This window comes from Nyctibius grandis, chromosome 29 (genome assembly GCF_013368605.1).
Source record: "Nyctibius grandis isolate bNycGra1 chromosome 29, bNycGra1.pri, whole genome shotgun sequence".
Classification (NCBI taxonomy): domain Eukaryota; kingdom Metazoa; phylum Chordata; class Aves; order Nyctibiiformes; family Nyctibiidae; genus Nyctibius; species Nyctibius grandis.
In genome coordinates this window covers 1,373,188-1,389,582 of record NC_090686.1, presented here as the reverse complement: position 1 = coordinate 1,389,582, position 16,395 = coordinate 1,373,188, and the positions used below count along the sequence as shown (strand labels likewise).

General features: G+C 66.4%; 1 protein-coding gene across 1 annotated transcript in view; it reads right to left on the bottom strand.

Moving 5' to 3' along the window:
* Positions 1–16,395, bottom strand: part of BSN (bassoon presynaptic cytomatrix protein) — a 72,998-nt gene that overhangs the window by 3,632 nt on the left and 52,971 nt on the right. The window contains 17 exon segments of the mRNA XM_068419793.1: positions 158–900; positions 1,208–1,529; positions 1,531–1,709; positions 1,712–2,815; positions 2,818–3,325; positions 4,057–5,169; positions 5,171–5,253; positions 5,256–5,337; positions 5,340–5,468; positions 5,470–5,490; positions 5,492–5,548; positions 5,550–5,828; positions 5,830–7,995; positions 7,997–8,974; positions 8,977–9,012; positions 9,014–10,711; positions 11,777–12,211. Of these exon segments, the coding sequence (XP_068275894.1) occupies positions 158–900; positions 1,208–1,529; positions 1,531–1,709; positions 1,712–2,815; positions 2,818–3,325; positions 4,057–5,169; positions 5,171–5,253; positions 5,256–5,337; positions 5,340–5,468; positions 5,470–5,490; positions 5,492–5,548; positions 5,550–5,828; positions 5,830–7,995; positions 7,997–8,974; positions 8,977–9,012; positions 9,014–10,711; positions 11,777–12,211 (9,933 nt within the window).

The window sequence follows — 16,395 nt, the reverse complement described above, 5'->3', positions numbered from 1 at the left end:
TCCCACGGGCAGCTGTGGTGGGCTCATGAGTGGGATACACCTTGCCCCATGGCTCCCGTCCCCAACCTGTCCCCTGCCAGCCCCACGGCCAGCCAGGCTGGTCCCAGGCAGATCCGTGGGGCAGGGACGCAGCCAAGCCGGACGAGCTCGTACTTACCGCTGGCGCTGGGTGCCCGCCCGGCTGTGCGTGGAGCGTGGCCGGCGCCTTCCCTGCCGCCTGGGCTGGCCCCGGCTGCTGCTGTGGTGGCCGGGATGACGGGGGTCCCTGCGTCCTGCCCCTGGCCTCCGGCTGCGCAGAGCTCGCCGGCTGGGCAGCCTGCCGCGCCGCCGCCTGCTGCCGTGCCGCCGGCTGCCCTGCCTGCTGCTGCCTGGCCGCCGGCTGCTGTGGGTGCGCGACGGGCTCCGGCTTCGGCGCTGGGGTGGCCGACCCATGTGGCTGGGGGGGCTTCTGCGCCTTGGGGGTCTCAGCGCCGTGGTGGTGAGCAGCGGGGCGGGACGGCGGGGTGTACTCGGAGGAGCCGGGGCCGTAGGGCGCGGGCGCGCGGGGCTCGGGCTGCTGCGCCTTCTTGGGGGCGGCTGGTGGCCCGTGGCCGCGGGGCTCGTGGCGGCCGGGCTCCCGCGGGTGCTGCTTGGCCGAGCGGCGCGGGGGCTCGTCGCTGGCATGCCGGGAGGTGCCGGTGTGGCGCCCGTACTCCCCATGGTGCCGGTGCTCGCGGTGCTGGGGGTAGTCATCGTGCTGCCACGGGTCGTCGTCGGGGGGCTCGTCGTAGTCGTGGTAGGTGTGCTTAACCGGGGGTCTCTTCTGCGAGGAAGAGTGGCCACCGTAGTGCCTGACCCTCTCCGCCCGCACCTCCCTGGGCTTATCAAACCAGTCTGTCTCCTCCTGACCCAAATGGTAGGCTTCGGAAACCAAAAACAAACCACAGTCAATCTCTCGCTCGGGGCCGCCCGGGCGGAAGCCATGCAATGAGGCGGGAGAGGCAAGCAGCGGGCACGCGTGCGGGGGGACAGCCCGCGCCGGCGGGGACGGGACGTGGCACGGCGGGGCACCGCGCGGGACCGGCTCACACCGAACACCCGGGGCCGGGGGGGGAGGAAGGCACATGTCAAGCAACCTGAGGTGGTGAGAGTGTCTCTGCATACGAGCGGACGGGCATGCCCCGGGGAAGCGCCATGCTCTGGGGTGGTCACCACGGGGAGCCGTTACCTTCGCTGTCCGAGACAACGCAATGGGCATCGTCCATGCCGTAGCCCTCCTCGTGCTTGTACGAGTGACTCCTTGGCACGTCTTTGATGTGCTCTTGCACATCAGGCAACGAGTGGCTGGAGCAGAACTGGGAGCAGGGGTCCCCCGCCGACTGGGGGCCGGGCCCCCCTGCTGTGCGTGACCCCCCCACCGCCTTCCCCAGGGGGCTGACCGGGCTCTCCTCCTCCGAGGGCTGCGTGCGGATGGGCGCCCGCCCGCGGCTCTGGCTCATGCCGAGGGACGAGGGCTTGGAGCCGCCTTTCTGGGAGCGCTCTCCACCCTCACCGCTCGTAGACTTCGCTCCGGCCACCCGCCTCCCGGCCGGAGGACTTTTCCAGCCCGTAGCCAGAGGAGCGGGTTCTGCTGCTGGCGGAGTAGATCCGCTCCTCCTCGTCCACCAGATCCCGGCTGGAGACACCGTAGTACTTCTGCTGCTCGTAGACGTTCTTCTTCAGGCCGTAGTGATCTCCTCCTGCAGCTTCTTGGCCCTGGAGGCCACGTTGCTGCTGCCGACCGAGGTTGTCACTGCGTAGGAGGCCAGGTCCGACTCCACGTCTTTGGCTTCTTCGATGGGGGAGAACTTGGAGATCTTCTGCTCCATGCCCTGCTTCCTGTGCTTGCTGCGCTTCGAGGAGATGACAGCGGGCGCCAGGTTCTTGGACGAATGCTTTGGCAGCGCTGCGCCGGAGCCGTGCTTGTCTGCCCGCGAGGAGTGCCGGTACTCACCGTCCCCGTAGTAGTAGGACGAGCTGGCGGAGCTCCCCGACACCCTGCCGTTGCTCTCCATGCCCCGGTGGTAGCTGTTCTTCCCTCGATAGTCAGGGCCGTGGTGGTCATAGATGTCCTCCTCGGACTCCTCCTCGGCTTTGGTGTAGCAGCAGGGCCGGCCGGCGCCCTCAGTGTCCCCCAGCTCGCTCTTCTCTCTGCCGTGGCGGCCGTCAGCGCCTGTGCTCGCTGGCTCTGCTTTCGGCCCCTCCACCACCGGGCTCTCCTTGGTGAGCTCGCTGATGTCCTCGATCATCACATAGTTACGGGGGATGTTCTGCTCCAGGTTGGTGTAGAGGGACTCAGAGGAGAAGCTGGCCGAGGGGCCCTGTGCCGCACCAGCTCTCTCGGCCGGCCGGGTCTCGGGTGCCTTGTACTGCTCATAGCCGCCGCTCGCTGTCACGGTGCTGAAGGTGACGTCGGGAATGGCGGAAGAGCTGGTGGCCGCGCTGATGACCTCGTAGTTGGTAGGGATCTTCTGCTCCAGATCGGCCAGAGAGGTCTGCCGTGGCTTCTGGTGCCCACCAGCTATGTCCGCCGGGCTCTGGAAGAGGGTGGGCTGTGCCGCCGGCACGGTGACAGCCCCGGTGAAGGCGCTCGGGGCTTGGTAGGGGTTTTGGGGCCGGTAGCCCGGCTGGCTTGCGGTGCCCAGCTCTGGGTATGAAGCACCGGGGGCCGGGAAGGCGCCAGGCGAGGCGAAGGTGGGCAGTGGGGCCGCTGGCAAGCCATCCTGCGAGGTGCTGGCTGCGGGGTACTGGGGGGGCTGCAGGCGCGCCGGCGGGAAGCGGCGGGGGCCCGGCGGGGCGGGTACGGGTAGGCGCTGTAGGAGGCGGCAGGGGCGGCGAAGTCGGGGTACTGCCCAGCGGGCGCGGGGCGCAGGCCGGCACCGTCGTAGGCGGCGAGGCGCAGGCTGTGCAGCTCGCTGTCGGACAGGTAGTCGCGGCGGTCCCCGGCGCAGCGCAGGTAGGGGTGGTCCCGCCCGCCACCCCGCTCCTTCAGCAGCGACTCCTTGCGCTGGGTGATGCCCAGCTCCAGGTACTTCAGCTTGGCGTCGATCTCCTTCTCCTCCTCGTCCAGCTCCGCCTGCTTCTTCCGCAGCTTGGTGGCTTCGTGATCCACCAGCTTCAGGTCATGGTCCAGCTCCTTCAGCAGGCTGGCCTTGGTGACCGGCGCGGTGGCCTTGGGGGCCAGGCTGCTCAGGTAGAGCTGGGGGGCGGCCGGGCTGGCCAGGGGGACGTGGGGCTCCTCGGGCGGCGGGCTGGGCAGCGTCCGCTTCACCTTGCGCGCCAGCGGGCTCGACTGCAGCCCCCCCACCTGGAAAGCCAAGCGACACCTGGTCAGGGGTGCGGGTGGGCATCCCCCCCCACCCCAGGCATCACGGAGCTCCTCCCGCACCCCGGGGCTGCGGCGAGGCGGATCGCTGCGCACGTGTCCCCCCACGCGCCGAGGAAGCGGCGTTTATGTAAAAGCGCAATAAATAGGATGGAAGTAACAGGAAGGGCGCTTTCCGTGAGTAATGACCGGGGGTGGCAGCCGGCCAAGCGCCGGGCCAGCCGCCTGCGCGCCGCTGCCTGCCCCAAAAGCTGCCTTCTGTCCTCGGGCGCTTGGCAGCAGGGCTCGGGGGCTGCTGCTGCCCCGGGAATTGCCCTGGGGCTCTTCGCGGGGCGCTCGGCAGCCCAAGGCAACCGCGGTGTGTGAGGGTAAAGGCGGGAGCGAGAGCTTCCACAACCCCAAACAGAGCCGTGCGCGGCGGCTGCCCCTCGGGAGAGGAGGGGTCCCAGCTGGGGCAGGGGACAGGGGACAGCCCCGATCCTGCCACCCACCGGCAGCTCCTGCCCAACGACTGGCTCGTGCAGCCGGGGATGCTCCAGGGCCTCCCCCGGCTTTGGTGCACGCTTCCGTGCCCCGCCAGCTGCCATCAGCCGCCGCGGGGAAGCCAGCCCGTTAAAATATTAATGTGCCGCAGCGCTAATGAAACCGGAATGTCCCGAGGTGCCTCCTGGGGCTGTTCCCCAAAGGAAAGGTTGTTCCTCACGCTGACGTACCTGGGTGCCGGGGAGCAGCGGGTGCTGGTAGAGGGAGAACCTGTCCTTGCCGGCCTCCTCGGCGGTGGGGCTGATGGGTTTGGGGTCGGAGAGGGAGCGCTGCATGGTCTTGATGGGGCGCGGCAGTGTCTGCTGGCGCTGGGCCGGGTCAGCGGTGAAGTGCTTCTGCGGGGGGACGTGAGCCTTGTTGAGCCGCTCGCTGGTGGCGAAGGAGGACTCGAGGAGGCGGTGGGGGGACAGCGGGGAGACGGGCGAGTAGAGGACTTGGGGAGAGCGGGGCGGCTGGCGGGTCACCAGCTGGGAGAGGGACTCGGCCGGCAGGTGGGACTGGTAGCCGATTTCCAGGGGATCCGGCTTCTTCTTCTCGAACTTGCCCAGTGTCTGCTGCCGGACGGCGTGGGGGTCCAGGGGGCCCGTGCTCACCATCTGGATGTTGGTGGAGTAGGGCGGGATGGTGGTGGGCACCGTCAGCTGGGGCACCACGACGCCGGGCTGGGGGGCCGGCTCCGGCTCCGTCTGGCAGGCCAGGCTCTCGCCCCGCTGGCGTCTTCTCGGCGCCGAGATGTACTTGACAATCTCCACCCGGGGGTCGTGGGTGGTGATGTGGATGGAGGGGGAGACACGGAGGAGCTGGTCAGGCTCTGTCTGCACCGAGCAGTCGCTGATGGTCTGGATGCCCACGCTGGCTGTGCTGCGGGCCACCCCCTCTGGCTTGCCCTCAGCACTGGCCTCGGCGTGCCGCGAGGGCCGGGAGCGCCGGCGGCGCACGGGCTGCTCCCACTCCCCGCTGTCCTCCTCGTCCGTCTGCACGCTGCAGTCGGCGCTGCGCCGCGCCCGCCGCCGCCGCGACAGCAGGTACCGCTCCTCGCCGTCCTCCTCGTCCGTCTGCACGCTGCTGTCCGCCGTCTTCCTCGCCACGAAGGCCTCCCGCACCACCTCCTTCTCGTAGGCGTCCCGCAGCCGCGGCATCGAGTTCCTTTTCTTGATGCCCCGGCCGGGCTCCCAGGGCTCCTCGGCTTGCAGCGACATGTCCGAGGCCGAGCTGCTGAGCGGCCGCTGCGGCGCGGGGTAGCGTGGGCCAGCGGGCCCCTCCGGCAGCGCCTGGCTGGGCGGGAGCCCACGCCTGCCCGTTGTGCGGTGGGCCCCGGGGCGCCTCGGCGGGCCCCTCGGGCGGGCGGGTGGCGGGCTCGGGGAAGGCGCTTTCTGCCGCTTCTGGTCCTCCAGCTGCTGCTGGAGCTGGTGCTGGAGCTGGTGGATGTGCTCGAGCTGCAGGGCGCTGCTGGGGCGAGCTGCTCCCGCTGCAGGGCCAGCTGCGCGTGCCGCTCCTCCTGCTGCTGCTGCAGCACCTGCTGCTTGATGCACTGCAGCTCCTGCAGCTCCCGCTGCACCAGCAGCTGCTCCTTCTCCCGGTGCCAGCTGCAGCTCCGCGCGCTCCCCGCTCCAGCTCCTCCTGCAGCCGCAGCTGCCGCAGCTTCTCCAGCTCCACGCGCTCCCCGCTCCAGCTGCAGCACGTGCTCCTGCTGCTTGCGCTGCCGTTCCTCCTCCCGCTCCCGCTCCTCCCGCTGAGCCCCGTCCGGCGGCGGCTTTGGGCACCGTGGCCACCTGCCGCCCTCCTTGCCAGCCGCCGGTGCTGCCGGGCCCTCGGCACGGGGGCGGTCCCCGCTGGCTCCACTCTCTGCAAGCTGCCAGCGGGGGCGGCGGGGGGCTTTGGGCGCGGGACCGGTGCCACCGCCGCGGGGGCCGTGCTGACGGGCCTTGCCCAGGTAGACGGGCAGTCTCCATCAGCGAGGCTGCCGGGGCTGGCCGGCCCGGGGCCGGGTACCGGTAGAGGCTCTGTGCCGCCAGCGGGACGCGGGGGGTGACGACCGGCAGCCTGGCCAGGCTGGCCAGCGGGACCGCCGCCACGCCGGCTGGGCCGTAGGGCCTGTACAGCCCACGCAGCATGGGCCGCAGCACCGAGGCCGGCTGGGTGGTGATGGGCAGCGTGGAGGCGATGGGCGTGTTGATGGTGGAGTAGATCATGCCGTCAGCGGCTCGCACGGTGGCGGTGGAAGGGAACATCTGCCGGACGGCGCCCAGGCGGACGCCGGGGACGTTGTACTGCGCCAGGCTGCCGAAGCCCTGCCGCCCCTCGGGGAAGGTGGGGTTGTACATCCCGCCCGGTTTGGGGGGCGCGGGGCCCTGCTGCTGAGCCGCCGGCCCCCCCGCGCCCCCCGGCCCAGCGCCGGGGCCGTAGGGCAGCAGGTCGGGGCCGTTGGTGTGCCGGCCCCCGTACTGGTCCATGGAGTTGAGGGCGGCGCACATGCGGCTGATCTCGCGCGCCGTGGTGGCACTGTAGTGGGCCAGGCTGGACTCCTGGAAGCTGGCCAGGTCCCCCCGGGGCGAGAAGCGGTAGTCGGAGTAGATGTTGGAGGCCGAGCTGTACCTCCGCATGGGGAGCGGGTGGCCCAGCAGCTCTGCTGGCTGGCGGAGGTCAGAGAAGGAGCCGTACTGCAGCCCCTGGCCCAGGTAACCCCCCTCGGCGAAGCCCACGCTGTAGGAGTGCTTCATGGTGCTGAGGTCCACGGCGGCATCGCCTGCCGGGGAGGGGAAGGGCTGATCCCCCTTCATGGGGTAGTAGCTCATCCCGATTTCAGAGAGGTTCGTGTCCGACATAGAGGAGTAGAGGCGGCCAAAGGCGCCGGCGGGGTAAAACTTCTGCTCCTCATAGAGCGTGGGCGCCGGGGCCGGCTGCTCCCGGAAGGGGAAGGTCTCTGGCAGCTCCGGCTCTCTGCTGCCGTAGAGGGGCCCACTGGCTTTCCGGGTGGGAGCTGCCGCCTCTCCAGCTTTCTTCTCTGGCATCTTGGAGGTGGGGTTGAAAGCACCGGTGCAGCTGCCACCGAAGGGGAACTTGTAGACCACGTCGCAGCAGGCCACCTGGCTCTCCGGCTTCACGCCTGTGAGGTCCAGCACGTTGGCCGGCGGCTCCTCCTTCAGCACTTTGGTCACCGGGCCAGCCGCCGCCTCCTCCACCTGCACCATCATCACCTGCGACTTCTTGCCGCCCAGGGCGAGGAGAGGGCTCTGGCTCTTCAGCTCCACCGGCACTGCCCGGTACAGCTCGGAGCCGGGCTCCGGCGGGAAGGGCTGCGGGAGGCCGTCGATGTTCTGCACGCCGCCGGTCTGTGAGATGAGCACCTCCTTCTTCACCACCTGGCCCGGCACGCCGTACCTCGCAAACTTGCTCTGGGGGGGAGCGGCGGGCTCGGGCTTGCTGCCGGACGCCCCGCTGGCTCTGACGGCGGCCGTCTGGACGCCCTGCTCCACCTGCTTCACCTGCGTCAAGCACACCGGGCTCCCGGTGCCCTGCCCGAAGTCCACCCGGCTCTGGAAAGGGTCGCCATAGACCACGGGCTGCCTGGGCTGCGAGAGGAGCATGGGGGAGGCGATGGCCAGGCCGGCGGTGCTGGCTGCCGCGATGATGGCGTGGGGCTGCTCCTGGGCGTTGAGGTTGATGATCAAGGGCTGGATGGCTGTGGACTGCCGGCTGGGGATGTGGTCCAAGGTCAGGCAGTACTTCCTGGCCTCAGTGGCCAAGGAGGTGAGATCCATGCCTTGGTCCGTTATGATGATGGGGGCGGACTTCAGGGCAGTCCGTAAGTCCACGGCGTTAGTGCTGGGCGCCTTGGGCCCTGGCTCGACCCGGGACGTGCCGGGGATGGAGGAGATGCGGCAGAGGGAGATGTTTTCTGCGGGGAGCGCTCCCCAGCTGTACAGCCCTGCGATGCCGTCGGGGGCTGAAGTCACGGCGGGTGCCTTCTGGGCGGGCTCCTTCCCCAGCTGTGCCCTGACGTAGGTGCCCGGAGGCTGCTCCGGCTCTGGCGCCTGGCTGTAGCCGTGCACTGGCAGCTGCCGGCTCGGCCTGGTGGGGGACGAGGCGGGGGACGTCGAGGAGCCGGTTGCTGGCCAGCTTGGTTTGGCTAGCCGCATCGGCCGCCAGCGTGATCAGCATGAAGGGGGTGTCCTGCGAGGAGGGCTGCCGGGCCAGGCGCGGCGAGCCCGCCCGGTGCAGCGTCTGCGTGCCCTGCGCCACCATGGGGGAGGAGGCGGTGGGGCTGGCGACGGCGGGACCCTCGTAGGGGAGGAGGGGGCTCTGCGTCTGCGTGGAGAACTCTGCCGTGGCCTTTGCGGTGCGGGTGGGACTCTGCGTGGGGGAGGTGGGCGAGAGCGGAGGGCTGGAGCTCTTGAAGAAGGGGTAGGTCTTGGGCGGCGGGGGCTTGCCGTCGCTCGCAGCTGGGAGCTTCTCCCTGGCCGTCTGCACGCTGATCTCCACCGCCGCCTTGCTTCTGCCGGTGTCCTCCGTCTGCGAGCCGTAGCTGATGGTGCTCTTTGCCGGACCATAGCTTCTGCTGGCTACCGCTGGGGCCTCTGGAGCTGGGGAGCTGTAGCTCCGTGTCGCACTCCCAGGGCCGCCCGCCGCCGTTGTCACCGTGCTGGCACCTTTGCCGTAGGCGTAAGGAGTGGCGGCGGCCTTGGATGCTGGGCTGGGCGCTGCCGGGGCGCTCTGGAGCTTGGCCAGGTCTTGCCCCTCTTTTGCAAAATGCTGGGTGACCCGGACGTCGGGAATGGCCTTGCCCGCGCTGCCGTCGGAGGTGGCAAAGGAGACGGGCGCGGCGAGCTGCGTGGGGCTGGTGCCGGGGGTGAGCGGGCCGCCGTTCTGCTTCATCAGGTCAGCGTAGGCGCTCTCGGCATGGAGGAAGCGCTTCTCCTGGTACGCCTCCTCCTGCCCCTTCGCCTTCTCTCTCCGCTCAAGGGCCAGGTCGAAGGAGGAGGACCGGTGCATCCTGGAGATGCTCTGGGAGGTCTGCAGGATCTCCTCGTACACCGCTCCTGCCTTGGGCAGGGCGCTGGGATAGCCGGGGCTGGGAGGGGCGCGCGGGGGCTGCCCTCGTACCGGTACTCCTCGGCGTACTGGTACTACGAAGCCGTTCTGGCCCTCGGTGCCGCGGTAGCCGACCTGCTGGTAGGCACTGCCGTAGGAAACGGCCGGCTGGGCCTGCTGGACCTGCTGCTTCTGCATCATCTCTGCCTTCCTCATCATCTCCTCGTACGCTTCCTCGGCGCTCTTGAGGGGCTTGCTGGCGGGCTGGCTGGGGCCGCTCTCCCCCTTGTCTGTCGGGGAGTACAGCGACATGAAGGTGGGCAGGTTGTACTCGCTGCCCGACTTGTACAGCTTGGAGGCCACGGCGTCGAAGCTCTCGGCCTCCGAGTCGATGGAGGGTGAGTACTCGGAGCAGGAGGAGCGGTGCAGCTCCTCCATCTCCGCCGCCTGCCGCAGCTCCTCGGTGGGGGAGGCGTCCTCGATGGGGGAGAGGTTGCTGGGGGGGGTTTTGGAGCGCTCCCTCCTCCGCTGGGCCCTCAGCTCCTCCTTGTCGCGCTTGGTCTTGCGCGCCGTGCTCCGGATGCGCTGCTGCTCCACCTCCCGCATCTTCTCCTGCTCCCGCAGCAGCTCCTCTTCCTCCCGCAGCTCCTCCTCCTCGGACGAGTCCTCGATGGTGGGCAGCAAGGGGCCGTGCGAGCGGTGGCGAGCCTTCCTCTGCTGCTTCACCTCCTCCAGCCGCTGCCGGCGGCTGGGGCTGCTGTCGCTGTCCTCTTCCAGGGAGGAGATGGAGGTGGGCGAGGTGCCCGAGGTGTAGCTGGGCGTCGTGGCTGGCAGGGTGGAGGAGTACTCGCCCCGGGAGCGCTCCTCGGGGGACCCCGTCAGGCTCTCCATCTCCAGCTCGGGCTCCCGGTCCAGGCTGGCGTCTGCCTCCTGGCCCATTTCCATCTCCCGGCCATAGCCGGTCGTGCTGTTCAGCTCGATGGTCTTGAAGCGCCGCAGCCCGCCCTGGGCCGTGCTCAAGTCGTCGCCCTCCGCTGCCTCCAGCTCCTTCCTCTCCTCCTTGTACAGGCTGCTGGGGCTGTGCGGCAGGCGCCGCTTGGCCAGCGCCGCCTCTTTGCCCTTCTCTGCCTCGGCCTTCTGCCCAGCTTTGGGGACACCGTACTTGGCGCGCCCGTAGCCACCCTCCTCCTCCTCCTCCTCCTCGAGGTTGTCCTCCTCGGCGCTCATCTCCAGGATCTGCCTCCGCATGAACTCCTCATCGCTCACCTCCGCCTCCCGGCCCTTGGGCCGGGGGGGCACCGGGGAGAAGCCCCCCTCGCTGCTGTCCTCCACGTAGTCATGCCGCAGCTTGCTGCCGAACTCGTCCGAGGACTCCGCGCTCTCCCGCCGCTCCCGCTGGTTCTCCCACTCCACCGAGTCCTCGTCCTCCTCCATGATGTCCTCCAGCTCCTCGTCCGAGTCGAAGGCTTCGGGGGTGATGGAGAGGTACCGTGGCCGCTGCCGCTGCCTCTGCTCCTCCCGCGGCTCCGGGCAGCCCTTGCCACGCTCGGCGGGCTCCGGCGGGGCGCCCCGGCCTTCCAGGAGGGGCCGCATGCTGCTCTCCAGCTTGGTGAGCTCGGAGGGGCTGGGGGGGCTCTGCCCGGCCAGCCCGGTGCCGCTCAGCTTCTCCTCCTCCTGCTGCACCAGGCCGGTGATCTCGCTCTGCGAGCTGGAGATGCCGTCGGAGGAGTAGCCGGTGTCGCTCAGGCTCTGGGGGCTGCGGGACAGGTCCGGGGGGTAAGGCTTGCTCCCGTCCTGCGGGCGAGGGAGAGCACAGCGTCAGACCCGGGCAGCTCCGGAGCTGCTCCCCACCGCTTTCCCCCACATCCTCCCCCGGGGAGCACGCAGGAGGTCTGGGCAGCGCTGGGAGCCAGCCCAGCACGAAGGCTGGGGGCTGCCCCGTGTGCCCCCCCTCAACGGCTCGTCAGCAACTTGTCTGTGCGCTAATGAAGGCAGGTAACGGGGCACGCTGCAAGCAGGGGATGGCACAGTGAACGTCCCAGGGGTGCAGGCATTGCAGGACTCACAAACTAGATGCCAGCAGAAATAATCAGGCCGTTTTAATTGACGGTACAATTAGGCAGCGTGGGGGCAAGCCTCCGAGCCGCAGGGAAAGTGCCATCGTGCCTGGCCCCAGTGCTACCGGCAGGGCCCACCACCCCGCCAGCATGGAGGCACCACAGACCTGATCTGACTTGGGAAGTGCCAGCAGATGGGGATGCGAGGAGCCTCTTCCCCCGGGGCAGCCATCCCCTCCCGTCTGGTGGGGACCTCCTGCTGCGTCCCCTCCCCGCGGGGGGCTGTGCTGGCTGCTGCTGGGATGGTTGCTCGTGGGGGGAAAACCATGCCAATGCAGCCAAGCGTTGCCCCCAAACTGTATTGCGTTTTAAAAAAGCTGGGGCTAGGAGCTTGAAGAACGCCCACTGCTGCAGCACGCACGGTTGTGGAAGGAGTTTTCCATTTAACGACAAATTTAACTGCCCTTATATTATTTTAAAACAAATCCAAAGGGCAAAGATGACGCGAACTATTGCGTTATGCCCAAATTGATGTCACTGTAATAAAGAGCAGGCAAATACCAGCACGCTGCCATAGAGCCTGTGAAGCTCCCGGGCGGTTTGGAAGCACTGTGGCAGGAGCGTTGGAGCTCACCGGTGCCCAAAAGGCCGTTTCCTGAGGCACGTGGCCGGGATGACACGGCTTCTGCTCTGATTTGGAACAACCCCCCCACCTCTGAGCACGGCCGCTGGCAGGGGCACGGCTCAGCGCCTGGGCAGGACGGGGTCCCCGGGGATGTGCGGAGGCACCCTGAGCGCTCACCTCGTGCTCCTTGGCCCGCGGCACCTCGGCGGGGGCCCGGCTCTCCTTGCTCTCCGCCCCCGGTTTGGGGGTCACGCTCTTCCCCTTCGGCACGGCGCTCTCGGGAGCTCTCGCAGGCTCCGGGGCAGCTTTGGGCAGCGGCTTTTCCTCTGCCGGCACCGGGGGCTGCTTCTCCGCCGGGGCAGGGCTGGGGGTCCTGCTCCGCTCGGCAGCCCGGAGGCTCCTCCCGGGCGAGGGCTGCTGCGCAGGGGGTGCCGCCGGCCCGGGGGGTGCCGGCGCGGGCACTCGCTGCTGCTGGCCGGCGGCCGGGGGCTGGTGCCGCGGGGAGCCGGCGGGCGGCTGCTTCGGGGCAGGCAGCGGCGTCGGGGCAGGGTCGCCGAGGCTGCCCTCGAGCAGGCGCTGGGTTTGGCAGTTCAAGCACAGCCACTCGTTCTTCTGCAACACAGAGAAAGGGAACGCTCCGTTCAGAGGCTGGGGACCTCACCCAGGAGCTCAGCCGATAGGACACGTGGCGATGGCGCCAAGGACTCGGCCCACCCAGACCGAATAACGGCTTCGGAGGGGCCAGGCGGTGAGCAGGCGGGCGCTGGAACGCCGGCGTGGGCTGCGGAGGGGCGCGCGGCGTTGGAGCCGTACCCTGCGAACCATCTAGAAGAAGAGACCGACCATCCAGCTTAAACCTACCCCGACCCTGGTCCACACCTCCGCCACATTCAGCCAGAGGGACCACGGCTCCGACACGGGGATTTCGCACTCTCCCCCGCGACACCTCTGCATCACCAGCTCTTTTCATCTCCAATCTTGCTGGTATCTCAGTTTTAAGTGAAATTAAACAATGACAGCAGATTGCTACCATAGCTTAACATTTCTCAGGCTCCATACAGCTTCTCTCTTGCTCTGGTTTGTTTTCCTCGATACAATAAAAGTTTCATAGTATAATCATAATAGTTAAGGATCTTTTTTTTCTAGGTTATCAGAAAATACTGGGTATGCAAGTACACAAAAATCTCCCAAAGATATTACCCAAAGTACACGCTGTGCAGGAAAAGAACAAGACAATCTTGTCTAGTGAAATTCTCAGCAAGAGCTGTCGGTTTATGACCTGGAAAAAGTAGCTTGCAAGCAGGGCTGTGAGTGGCAGAGAGCCCCGGGGCTACACAGGGGCTCTGCATTAAGAGATCAGAAGCACTTTCCCCGCCATGGGTCGTACAAGGGCTATTTTTACCCACCCAGGAATGTCCAGGAATAGGGGCCTGACATTTCCTTCCCTTCTGATGCTTCATCATCGTAAAACTTTTCTTTTTGCTGCTAACAGCCTGATATGCTCCAGGTCCTTTTCCCCAGACTTCTCTTTTGTTGACCTCTTGCTCCCGAAGCTCGAGGTGGCCAACCTTGGGGGGCAGCTGGCCTCAGAGGAGCTGTCATGCTGTTGGAGAGGTGGTCTTGGTCTTCAGCTGGACCAGCCTGGGACCAGGGCTGCAAGCCAGCCGTGTCTCCTGGGGCCACAGAGGCCATGGTCTCCATGTAGAAGATGAGGTTCACCAAAATAGCCTCAAGGAAACAGCCTCAAGTTGCGCCAGGGGAGGTTTAGATTGGATATAAGGAAAAATTTCTTCACCAAAAGGGTTATCGAGCATTGGAACAGGCTGCCCAGGGCAGTGGTGGAGTCACCACCCCTGGGGGTATTTAAAAGACGAGTAGATGTGGTGCTGAGGGACATGGGTTAGTGGTGGGCTTGGCAGTGCTGGGTTAACGGTTGGACTCAATGATCTTAAGGGTCTTTTCCAACCTGAATGATTCTCTGATTCTATTCAACGAGTCTAGGAACCCCACCTATGAGACGGCAGCAGCACCACGGGCTTGGCACCCCCACCCAACACCCAGGAGCCCCACATTTCAACAAGAAGCTGGAGATGCTTTGCAGCTGGTGGTGGCCGGGGGTAGCAGCCTTCCCCACGGACACTTCTTGGCTCACGCAGCAATCTGGACCCGGAGCAGCCACCCAGCCCACGCTCTCCGGGGAGCAGAGGGGCAGCAGAGCTGCTTCTGCGGGGAAGGGGCAGGCGGGCAACGTCCTCCCTCCCACCCCCAGCAGCCCCTGCTCTTCACACAAACATCTTAAGAACACATTAGGGCTTCGGAGGGCAATAAAAAAAAAAACTTTCAGCATGGTAATATTTAATTACTGCTTAATCAAAGAGAAAGTCTAATTAAGGGGCAAGTGGAACCTATTGTATCTTAATGATTGCATTTGTCTTCTTTTATTTCAGAACTCGCTCTCGTCCCTGTCCCTCTGCATCAGATCTCCTCGCCCCGCTCCACTGTGTAATTATTTCAGACTGCAGAAGGAGATGTGATTGCATGACACAAACTGAGCCCCTGCCTCATGGAAACGCGCAGCCTTTCATTTTCCTCTCAGGAATCGCATTTTCCTTCGCCAGAGCTCCCTCCTCGATGCCAGCAGCGAGGGGGACCTGTCCGTCCCTCTGTGCCATGCCACCATGCCAGCTCCCAGCTTGGTCCCGCAGGAACCAGAGAAGATCAGCCCACCCTGAACAACCCAGCCTGCCCGGTCCATGCCCCTAACATGCTCCCTGGAGGGGGCATTGCCCGCGCTCGTGACGTCCCACCCTGCCAGACTGTGCTGGTGGGGAAGGTCTGGACGAGGAGACGGGCACAGCTGCTTTTGCCATTCCAGGGCAAAACTCGAGCCAAGGATAACCATGGGTGGCCAACACTGGCCACCAAGTGCCAACTGCAGATGCCAAGGGCCAGTCAGGTCCTGTCCGAGGAGGTGGCTCTTGTGCCCATGGACAGGCTGGAGTCACACATGTTCTGGGACAGCCACCGTGGCAAGACACCCTCCAAAAGGTGTAGCCTCCCAGACCAGCGCACTCCTGTTGTCTCAGTTTACCTGGGAACAGGTCTTCACGCTTTGCAAGAGCAGAAGTTCAGGGCGGACACGAGGAAAAGCCCCTTTGCTGAGGCAGCAGTGTAGCCCAGGACAGTCACTGAGGGGTCTCCATCCTCGGAGGAGGCTCAAGACTTTGCTATACAAAGCCTCTTGTGTTGCCGGCTGCCCTGGTCTGTGCGGGAGACTGGACCAGAGACCCCACGCTCCCCCACTGGCACCTCCCCGCGTCCACGCAGGCAAGGGACACCACCACGGTGCAAGGCAGGTGCTGGTGGAGAGGACCTGCTGGCATCACCTCACCAGGATGAGGCTCAGGCGTCCTCCGAGACCAGGCGAGCACAGGGCTGATCCATGCCATGGGGATCTGATGGCTCCACAGATTGGTCTGGAGACCAATGCCATGAGAGGTGTCAGCCAAGCCTCGGGGACACCCAAGACGAGAGACCGGCATATCTGAAGTTTGCATTTTCTCTTCCTGTCTTTTCTTTCAGCACACGTTGCTGGGGAGACCCTGCCGACAGCACAGCACCCTGCGCCCTAGTCTGAACCCCCGTGGAAAACCACTATGGTTACGGCAGAAAACCAGCGAAGGCATAACTGCATCTTCCCGAGCCGCAGGAGAGTCCTCGGCCCCGTCGGCACCCGGAGCTGCGCAGAGCCGTGCGCACGCTGCCAGCACAGGCCGTGCCGCTGTGTTTGCCAGCGCAGCGTTTGCCATCGCCGCCCAGCACTCGCTGCAGCGAGCACCTCCAGCAGCAGGAGCTGCGAGCTGCCCGGCTCCTGCGTGCATGGGGGGGGCAAGAAATCCTGCCCGCGGCAGCTGCGGGGAGATGGGAGGCCAGCAAAGCCGCAGGAACATCTCTGGTGACCCTCTGCGAGCTCTCGGTCCTCGTCTTTAAGAGACGCCTGCAGCCCCACCGACACCCGTCACGCCGCTGGATGCTAAACCCAGGGGCTCGGGGAGGATGCTGCATCCGAGGGACTTCACAGCCCCACGCTCTGCCGCTGACAAACAACCCGTCCCTCTCCCGCGGTCCTGCAGCCTTGTGGGCTCGATGCTGGGTTATGCCGCAGCACCGCTGCCCGCATCTCCGAGGGACGGGCTCCGGGGCAACCCCCAAACGTACAACGTGGCCATGGGCATGTCCCAGCGAACACATTTCCCAGCGAACGCGGCCGACGGGGTTAAGCTTCCCCTGAGAAAAATGCAAACACCCGAGGACCAGCTGATTTGCTAACAGCTTGTAAATCCCCCCTGAGATTAACCAGATCCCACGAAGATAATAATAATTAGGCTGTATTTAGTGCTTTCCATGTCCACACCGTCGGGTGCCCGGGAAGTCAGGGTGCCCCTCGCCGGGGCGGTGAGCGGGTAAGGAGCTTACAGCAAAGGCACGGCAGCGCCTGTCTGAGTCTCCGTGCTTAAAGGTGCTGGAAAGCACGGCCCCGGTCAGGATGGGGACCGGGGCTTGCTCCGTGCCGGGGTTTGCTGGGTTTGCACAGGGGATCTGACCACGCCGAGTGCAGGCGATGGGGAGCCAGGGCACAGGCAACACCGCCGGGATGCGGAGCGGGCTCCAGGCGAGGGAAAGCATCAATAATTAAAAAGAGGGATGAAACCAAAGCGCGCCTGAGATGCTGTCTTAAATGAAGAGATGCTGGCACGGTGGGGCGCGCTGGAAACGGGGCAGGCAGGGGGGAGAAG